The sequence below is a fragment of the Schistocerca americana genome, chromosome 5, assembly GCF_021461395.2.
Source record: "Schistocerca americana isolate TAMUIC-IGC-003095 chromosome 5, iqSchAmer2.1, whole genome shotgun sequence".
NCBI lineage: Eukaryota > Metazoa > Arthropoda > Insecta > Orthoptera > Acrididae > Schistocerca > Schistocerca americana.
In genome coordinates, this window is record NC_060123.1 from 245380702 (window position 1) to 245391172 (window position 10471).

Below are 10471 nucleotides of genomic sequence, written 5' to 3' on the forward strand. Positions count from 1 at the left end.
TACCCGGTATATTAAACCGCTATCCTGTCGAAAAATAAAGAGCAGGAAGGTACGAATCCAGCGAAATACATCAGCAGCGTGATAAGAAGGCGACACAGTCTTTGAGATGGCACACAGGAAGAATCATGCGAAGACACTCTTTTCAACCGGCTTTCCTTCATTTGCAATTCATGCTCGCGTTTCTTTAAAACAGCTCCTGTCTGAATGTCAGAACTGATTATGCTAGTGGAGGCCACATGTAAAAAATTATGATGCATCTGCTATAATTCCTCACTTATTTCGCTAACCTCCACGGAGGCTTTCAGTTATACTTTGCTGGTCTTGAAATCCAGAAAAGATGGCAGAGAAATCTCTCGTCCCAACCTGGGTACTGATTCCATAACGAAAACGTCGCTCCGTGACAGTGTACGTTTAACTGAACTCCTTGACATACTGCTCACAACTTTTTCGACGAACCTCATGAGATGCGTAACGTCTTTCTCTGGTACTGTTTGACCGCAGGCAAACATGTTTTCTCAGTGTTGTAAATTGTGAAAGGGCAGCGTGGCTTGCGTACGCTGTTCAGATTGTCAGCCTGGCTTGAAGGGTCATTTCAAGTTCAGACCGCGCGCGCGCAATATAATTTAGCATCTACATCAATATTCTGCAAGCCACCTGGCGTCTAGTGGTCGAGGGTACTTATGGCACCACTGACTGATCCCCCCTTCCATGTTCCACTCCCAAAGAGCAAATGGACAGAATGACAGATGGTAAGCTTCGATATTAGTTCAAATTTCTGCAATTTTCTCGATGTGTACACTTGTTGTAGCTGGGATTCACAGCCATAAATTTTTTTTTGAAGGACATCATCTTTACGCCAGTGACTGCTGTAAGTTTTTATTACACTATTGCAATTTCGGCCTTAGGCGATTATCAGTGATGATGATGATGTTTGGTTTGTGAGGCGCTCAACTACGCGGTTATCAGCGCCCGTACAACTACCCAACCATCGCTCAGTCCAATCTCGCCATTTTCATGAAGGATGATGAAATGATGAGGACGACACAGACACCCAGTCATCTCGAGCAAGGTGAAAATCCCTGACTCCTCCGGGGATCGAACCCGGGACCCTGTGCTCTGGAAGCGAGAACGCGACCGCGAGACCACGAGCTGCGGACGCCATTATCAACTGCTGATGTTATGGCTTTAAGACATGTCAGCTTACATAATGTTGACATGGCTTAAAGCCATAATATCAGCACTTGATAATGGCCTAAGGCCGAAATTGCAATAGTGTAATAAAAACTTGTAACAGTCTTTGGCGTAAAGATGATGTCCTTTCTCGTTGTGGTCATTTCGCAAGATGTACGTGGGAGGAAATAATCAGTTGCCCGCCACTTCCCGGAAAGTATTTTCTCGAAATCTGAATAGGGGTTTCCCTGTAATCCACAGCGCCTCTTGCAGCGTATGGAACTGGAGTTTGTCGAGCATCTGTGTAACATTCTCGCGCCGACTAAACGACATACGGCGAAACGTACCGGACTTCGTCGAGTCTTCACCTCTCCTGTCCGTCCTACGAGGTAAGGATCCCATATCGATGAACAATAATCGAGAATCGTTCGAACAAGCGCCTTGTAAGCCACCTCGTAGAGGATGAGGTACATTTCCTTAACATTCTTCCTATGAATCACAGTCTGGCATCCGCTTTTGCTGCTATTTGTCTTAATGTGGCCATTCGACTTAGGATAGTTACCCCTAGATATTTTACGGTAGATACTGTTAGCAGCAATTTGTTATCAATAGCGTAGTTACGCAGTAGTAGATTTCCTCTATGTATGTGCAATATGTTACATTTATTTACGTTCAAGATCCAATGCCCGTCCCTGCATTATTCATCAGTTCTCTGTAGGTGCGGGCCAGGGTGGCCGAGCGGTTCTAGGTGCTACAGTCTGGACCGCGCGACCGCTACGGCCGCAGGTACGAATGCTGCCTCGGGTATGGATGTGTGTGATGTCCTTAGGTTAGTTAGGTTTAAGTAGTTCTACGTTCTAGGTGACTGATGACCTCAGCAGTTGAGTCCCATAGTGCTCAGAGCCATTTGAACGATTTTGTCCGGCACATAGCTCGCGTGCGGTTGAAGCAGTATTAAATAGCATATTTCATGACAGGTGGATTGGCCGTCGAAGCACCATACCATGGCCCGCACGTTCACTGGATCTGACGTCCCCGGATTTCTTTCTGTGGGGAAAGTTGAAGGATATTTGCCATCGTGATCCACCGATAACGCCTGACAACATGCGTCAGCGCATTGTCAACGCATGTGCGAACATTACGGAAGGCGAACTACTCGCTGTTGAGAGGAATGTCGTTACTCGTATTGCCAAATGCTTTGAGGTTGACGGACATCATTTTGAGCAGTTATTGCATTAATGTGGTATTTACAGGTAATCACGCTGTAACAGCATGCGTTCTCAGAAATGATAAGTTCGCAAAGGTACATGTATCACATTGGAACAACCGAAATAAAATGTTCATACGTACCTACGTTCTGTATTTTACACTCCTGGAAATGGAAAAAAGAACACATTGACACCGGTGTGTCAGACCCACCATACTTGCTCCGGACACTGCGAGAGGGCTGTACAAGCAATGATCACACGCACGGCACAGCGGACACACCAGGAACCGCGGTGTTGGCCGTCGAATGGCGCTAGCTGCGCAGCATTTGTGCACCGCCGCCGTCAGTGTCAGCCAGTTTGCCGTGGCATATGGAGCTCCATCGCAGTCTTTAACACTGGTAGCATGCCGCGACAGCGTGGACGTGAACCGTATGTGCAGTTGACGGACTTTGAGCGAGGGCGTATAGTGGGCATGCGGGAGGCCGGGTGGACGTACCGCCGAATTGCTCAACACTTGGGGCGTGAGGTCTCCACAGTACATCGATGTTGTCGCCAGTGGTCGGCGGAAGGTGCACGTGCCCGTCGACCTGGGACCGGACCGCAGCGACGCACGGATGCACGCCAAGACCGTAGGATCCTACGCAGTGCCGTAGGGGACCGCACCGCCACTTCCCAGCAAATTAGGGACACTGTTGCTCCTGGGGTATCGGCGAGGACCATTCGCAACCGTCTCCATGAAGTTGGGCTACGGCCCCGCACACCGTTAGGCCGTCTTCCGCTCACGCCCCAACATCGTGCAGCCCGCCTCCAGTGGTGTCGCGACAGGCGTGAATGGAGGGACGAATGGAGACGTGTCGTCTTCAGCGATGAGAGTCGCTTCTGCCTTGGTGCCAATGATGGTCGTATGCGTGTTTGGCGCCGTGCAGGTGAGCGCCACAATCAGGACTGCATACGACCGAGGCACACAGGGCCAACACCCGGCATCATGGTGTGGGGAGCGATCTCCTACACTGGCCGTACACCACTGGTGATCGTCGAGGGGACACTGAATAGTGCACGGTACATCCAAACCGTCATCGAACCCATCGTTCTACCATTCCTAGACCGGCAAGGGAACTTGCTGTTCCAACAGGACAATGCACGTCCGCATGTATCCCGTGCCACCCAACGTGCTCTAGAAGGTGTAAGTCAACTACCCTGGCCAGCAATATCTCCGGATCTGTCCCCCATTGAGCATGTTTGGGACTGGATGAAGCGTCGTCTCACGCTGTCTGCACGTCCAGCACGAACGCTGGTCCAACTGAGGCGCCAGGTGGAAAGGGCATGGCAAGCCGTTCCACAGGACTACATCCAGCATCTCTACGATCGTCTCCATGGGAGAATAGCAGCCTGCATTGCTGCGAAAGGTGGATATACACTGTACTAGTGCCGACATTGTGCATGCTCTGTTGCCTGTGTCTATGTGCCTGTGGTTCTGTCAGTGTGATCATGTGATGTATCTGACCCCAGGAATGTGTCAATAAAGTTTCCCCTTCCTGGGACAATGAATTCACGGTGTTCTTATTTCAATTTCCAGGAGTGTAATTTAAAAAACCTACCTGTTACCAACTGTTGGTCTAAAATTGTGAGCCATATGTTTGTGACTATTACAGCGCCATCTATCACAAAGCGAAAAAAGTGGTCCAACTAAAACATTCATATTTCTTTACGTCCTTCACGAATATGTAATAAAAATGGGGGTTCGTACTTTAAAAAACGCAATTTATATCCGTTTGACCTATGGCAGCGCCATCTAGCGGTCCAACCATAGCGCCATCTGGTTTCTCCCTTCAAGCTAGACGAGTTTCGTTCTTTGTAGTTTTTTCGTTTGAGGCTTATTTCCTGAGATATTTGGCCCGTTCACGATCAATGGACCACCCTGTATACATTGTAAGCAGTAACAGTCTTATCACGCTTCCTTGGAGTACGAAGGAAATTACATACTTGGTTTTTGTTCCTTTCACAGCGACATGTTTAATTCTATCTGTTAGGAAGTATTGAACCTAGTCGCAAATCACGTCCTGTACTCGGCATGTTCGTATTTTCCCACTAAAAGGCGGGACGGCGTGAAATGCATTTCAACCTAAGCGCCGTTGTCTACCGCGCTATGGATTTCATGGAGGAACAGAGCAAGCTGAATTTCGTAAAACTCTGGTTGCGTAATCTATGTTTATTTTGATAGAAGAGGTTTTCGTTCTTCAAAAACGTTATAATACTTGATCATAAAATATGTTCCTTAATTCTACAACAGACAGACGGCAACGGTATAATCCTATATCTTTGCTGTAACGAAGGATTTCTAATCTGTCTATTTCGATTTTTATCTTTCATTTCCGATAAGTATCGGAAATAAAACCCAAAAACTGAAATAAGGTTTTGCGACGGGCTTTTATTCATAAAAATGTTTCTTTTACTCTATATGCCACATGAAACCTTCATGGATTCGTCAAAAAATGAAACACATGCTTCGTTTCTTGCACCTCTGTACCATACTCCTCGCACGACGTGTCCCACATACGTCTGCAACTTTCAAGCCTGGTCCTCGCGCACCGTTTTGTCGTCAGTCCTGCATGATCGTGCCAGATTTGTCAAATAAAACGTTACGAGTCGACGGAAGTTTGAGAGTCTTATATGAACTGAATGAAGTCTGAAAGACTGATGGGCTGTGGCTTCGTATACGTAGAAGACTACCGACAAGGCTGTACATATAGTCGCACGTCAGTCTTATCGCTCAAACCTAGCTCCGCTGCCAGTCTACTGTGTGTCAACGATAAGGCAGAAACAAACGTACAACTGGAACTCCTAAACACATATAATTGGCGTCACCAACCACGAAAGTGCGATATGAATTTACCAATCGGTTTGGTTCACCATAAGAGAAAGTCGAAATGCAGTACAGACGTCTTTAAATTTTGGAATATTTTTATCGAATACTTGATTGTACAACAGACAAGAGGTATAGCTACACGGGCTTCCGGCATGATGCGGCTCAAAGCTAGTTTAGAAATTATAGTTGTAAATTTCAGGTCCTTGCAGTTCCTCCCAGTCGCTAAAAACGTAAGCGTTGTTGTGGGTCTCTCGTGGGAGCTGATAGACGCCCTCATGACACTGTCTTCCTTTTCAATCTCTGGGGTTACAAGCGCTAACTGCTCCAGCGTAAGCCGGCCGTTGTGGCCAAGCGGTTCTAGGTGGTTCAGCCCGGAACCGCGCTGCTGCTACGGTCGCAGGTTCGAATCCTGCCTCAGGGGACTGATGACCTCAGATGTTAAGTCCCATAGTGCTTAGACCCATTTGAACCATTTTCTTGTTCCGGCGTAACGACAAGCGCCAAGCGCCGTCACGAAGATCAAGAACGTAACAGCAGAGAAGCCTGTGAGACGACGTCAGCCAATAGTACGCTGACTAGGACGACACCACGGCAGGAGTGGTCCCTATACGAAGAGAATATTAGCGCCGCTCCAGCTAACCTCGGCCGCACTAGAAGACGAGCCGTGATCCAAACGATTTACACGTGACTTGTGATCTGTATTAATTGCTTGCATGGAAACTGTACGCATCGAAGGACTTTGATTATTTGCATGTCGCCAATTGCTTGCGACTCCTCTTTGTAAAAAGGCAAAGTTAAGTATTGTCAATTCAAATGGCTCTAAGCACTAAGGAACTTCACATCTGAGGTCATCAGTCCCCTAAACTTAGAACTACGTAAACCTAGCTAACCTAAGGACATCACACACATCCATGCTCGAGGCAGGATTCGAACATGCGACCGTAGCAGCAGCGCGGTTCCGTACTGAAGCGCCTAGAACCTCTCGGCCACAGGGGCCGGCATTGTCAATTCAATTTACTGTAATAAATTCCATTAATATGATTTGCTTGATTTTTTATCTAGCTATCCGAGAAAACAGCTTCCTAGACACGCTATATTTCGCGAGTGGGCAGGATCCAATATTAACGGTTTACAGTATGTTTCTATGTCCCTACGTAAGTAATTACGCGTTCGTGTACCTTCCGTACTTCTCGGAGAAAATTCACGTGGGAGAATGTCTCTCTTCAATAACGAATCTCGGGACCATCGTGAATGAAGTACAGACTTTCTCTTCTTGTTCAGTTTAAGAACACACAGTGCAGCTGTCGTCACTAGCAGTGTTTTCTCCATGATGATTTCGGAACGACTAAGCAAAAAACTGAGCGGAAGTTTGAATGGTTTAGCTGCGCGGTTTGTGTCAGTCTTACAAGATCATGCAAGACTAACGACAAAACGTTACGTTTAGACCAGGCTATAAATATCTCCAGCCGTGTATATTAAAATGGCATTCAATCCTGCGCGCATTGACATAAGACGAACTTTGGTCGGGCGGTTGGCACGAAGGCGCCACACACAGCTCAATTTGTTGGGTAAGGTGTGGTCAGAGGTCGAGTGGAGTTGGTGGGTGGCTGTCGGGTGGTCCTACCCGACCGACATCCCAACAACGTAAGTTGGTCGGTCGGCTGGTGAAGGTGCTTCAGACGTCCAGTTTGTCGATCGGTTGGTGCGTTTGTAGGGGGCCTTTACAAACACCAGTATCAATACGTTAGCTTCGCGTAGATATTGTTGGGTACTGTCTTGTTCGATGATGTCGTCTCAGTTGCCACCTGGAAGGAAAGGCACAGTTCTGTTCAGTTCTACCTGGGGAACCTAGGGGCCATAATTCGTAGTTGGCGGCAGACAGTTGGTGTTGACCATAGGCAACTACTACGAGGCTCAAGATAGCAGCAGACTGTTTCAAACAAGACAGTTCCGGAGCCAGCTTCCCGTCCCGACAGTCCTGGTCGGCACAAAGTGACAATGCGTCCAAGCTCCAAGCTTTGAATTACCCTTCCAGGCATGGTAATAGATCGACCAGCGTACTCAAGCCGCAGTATCTCGTTCACACCCTGGGACACAGCAAGCTGTACCGATTCACACTGAGAAAGCAGATTTACTTTTCCCTGAATTCCACAGGTAACCATAGCTACTGATTTGTTGTAGTCAAATGAGTACTGAAAAAGATTTATAAAAACTCGCAAAGTATGTAGTTCATGTACGTGGTACAAAACTTTCTCTGGGCGGTTTCTTTTGCCATACATGCTCCTCTGGTATGCCATGCAACAGCATTTGTGCAGCTTGGACAATATGGTGAGTATTACAATACGTTAGTCCGTCATGTCTTAGAGTATTGTCCGTCTGTATGGAACCTTACCAGTTGGGTCTGATTCAAGAGATTGAGAAGGTCCAAAAAAGAGCGGCAAGATTCGTGACTGGTACATTTAGCCATCGCGAGAGCGTTACAAACCTCATAGAAAGTTTGAAGTGCGACACATTTGCAGATAGACGGCGCGCTAAACGGAAGGGGGTGCTCGCTAAATTCCGAAATGCGATCTTCGCCGAGGATGACTACCAACTTTAAAATCGCGCGATGATCACTATTCAAAGATAAGGGAAATTAGATCTCGTACTGAGGCGTTCAGACAGTCAACTCCCTCGCGCGATCCGCGAGTGGAACAGACGGGGGGAAATACGACTTTGGCGCGAATTGTGCCGTCCGCCACACACCGCTTGGTGGCTTGCGGAGTATATATGTAGATGCAGATTATTGGTAGATTGAGCTTTCAACTGTTCCGTTAGTTGCCCTCGGATAGCTCAGATGGTAAAGCGCTTCCCCTGTTTTGCAACTTCCCTTCACATAGAACATGTGCGCCCCAATTCATATGGGTGCCGAGAAGAAACAGCAACTCCATAACCTCAGTCTCTCCGGTTCGTAAAGCGACAAAGAATGCCTTTCATGGGTACGAAAAGAGTTTGAAATAGACACCGATACGCAAAAACTAAGTAACATATGATTCGTCTACATGCAAATTAACACAAAACTGAGTTTCAACAGCAATCAACGTTGCTATGCAGAAATTTTTTTGAAGATGAATATGCACCCTAGGCGGCTTCCTCCACTAGCGAAGACCTCTGCGGCTGAATAATGCCAACTGGCAGTTCTTGAGACCTCTATTACCTGTGGTCGTCCAGTGCGTCGCAGTACTGTTCGAATCCGTAGCTAAATTGTGATTTATATTAAATCGGTGATAAAAATATACATTTCACTTTTTCATTGAATTGTGCCTAGTGAAATACTACAGGAATCTTAGTCTACTCTACAACCATATGTTGGAAGCTGCGCTTGAGTTTCAAATTATCAAAACACATGTTATTGTAAGCTTTGGTCTTTGGAAGATACCGTTGACCCCTGCAAATGTATCAAGAATGTATGTTGCTTCGGAATTCGCTTTCAGTTGTAGCTGCAGCGGTACCATATGGTCAATGGTACTTTGAAAGGCCAAAGTCAGACAATGGAGACTTTGTCTATATGACCTGACTAAACACAATAATGGGCTGTTTGTCGGCGTCTAGTAACCGAGCACGGCAGTTACTTTCGTTAAATGAAAAGAAGATACACAGTTCAGCCTCCTTTCAGCATCATGTTTATCAAAGCGGAGTATTACCTCCCCTGCTTAATGATAGGGCGGGAAAACGGTTGCGTCCTATTTAAAGGAACCATCCCGCCGTTCACCCATACCTATTTCGAGGGACAACGAAAACTTTAATCTGAATGGCTGAAGAGAGATATGAAATAAGCGCTTCATGCCTTAACCACTGGCCACCCAGTTCGGTATCTGATACATCTGGAGTTGGGAGAAAACATTTTGATCTAACTCTTCAACAGTTACATTTACATCTGTGTCAAACATGAACATCGCACCCGAAGACGTTTTCTACACTAACCAGGTGATACTAGACTCTGAAGACGACAAATGAGTTAACGGCGTGTTGGTAGTTGGGAACATTTGGCAGCTTAACATTAGTTGTGCTACGAGAAAAGGTCTGATAAATAAAGTGTGTTTATCCTCTGCGGTCCGATGAATTAACAGGTTTGAACTGTTTGTTCACGCTCACATTCAGGCGTCTGAATGCTGGACAGACTCTCAAAGTATAGCTCCATGCCGACAGCAGAAGTCTGTTGCAATTATGTCATTAGTGAAAGGCTTCCAGTTCCGCTCGCAGAGATAGGAGCGTTGTCAGCAAGCACCCCACTATAAAGTTTCAAGGGTTTTTGCAGTCTAATCCTGCAATGAGACGAGTGGTTCTTGGAAGTGGCAGATTTCGAAAATTCCAGCTAACAAGTTCTCAACTTTGAAAGTGGAGTAACAACAGGAGTTTGAAACGCCAATGCTCCACACTTAAATCTGTACTGTCAACGCGTACGAGATAACAGCAATGATGATCTGCATGTGTTCCACAAGCGCTGTGATGAATGTATGATTTAGTTCCAGTCATTTGCTGTATCGCTTCAAAAACACTAGGGCGAGTGAACTGAAATGTTACCCTCGTTTTGGCGACATATGGTAAGCGTTCCCGGTATTCTGCATTTTAACAATTTGCTGCAATGAGTTCCTGAAAGAGCACTCAAGCGAATAGACTCTCCCTCTTCGCCTCTACCACCTGGCAGGTGGGAAACAGCTGTCAACGGACTTCCCCCACCACAAGCACTGTAGTGTACACTTACCGTTTTCGGCGAGACGTTCGGCATTAGGAGAGGATACTTCTCGACTTTATAGCCGGCAGCATGTCTGGTGGTAAGAACGCCAAGAAGATAGGCCACAAGGACCAGAGGCAGCCCTCGTTTCGACATGTTGCGCTCGTCTTAACAGCGCCTACACCCCGTCTCCCACTTCACAGCTTCGCATCGAGCGGCCGACTGAAGAAACGACGCTGGCGGCATCACCGCGGCCACTTGCCCGTCCTGCCATCTAGCGGATTTCGTTTGCACCAGCGCGAACGGCAGCGAGCGGCGCGCACGAAGATGTATTGATTGCACCTGACGCTGATGACAACCGCTGCAATAATGACGGCATTATTAAATGCGGCCCACCGTAACACCTGGCGATGACGATCGAATCTATCACATGTGTCTGCTGAACGACGTTTTATTACAGCGTGTTACCTAAGGCAGTTTTCAGGCTACAGATATCAGTCTGAAATTTCGCTG

General features: G+C 47.0%; 1 protein-coding gene across 1 annotated transcript in view; it reads right to left on the reverse strand.

Moving 5' to 3' along the window:
• Positions 1 to 10168, reverse strand: part of LOC124615455 (peptidylglycine alpha-hydroxylating monooxygenase) — a 220069-nt gene extending 209901 nt beyond the window's left edge. The window contains exon 1 of the mRNA XM_047143356.1: positions 9989 to 10168. Within this exon, the coding sequence (XP_046999312.1) occupies positions 9989 to 10114 (126 nt within the window). The 5' untranslated portion in view covers positions 10115 to 10168. The remainder of the gene's footprint in view (positions 1 to 9988) is intronic.
• Positions 10169 to 10471: the final 303 nt, after the last annotated feature.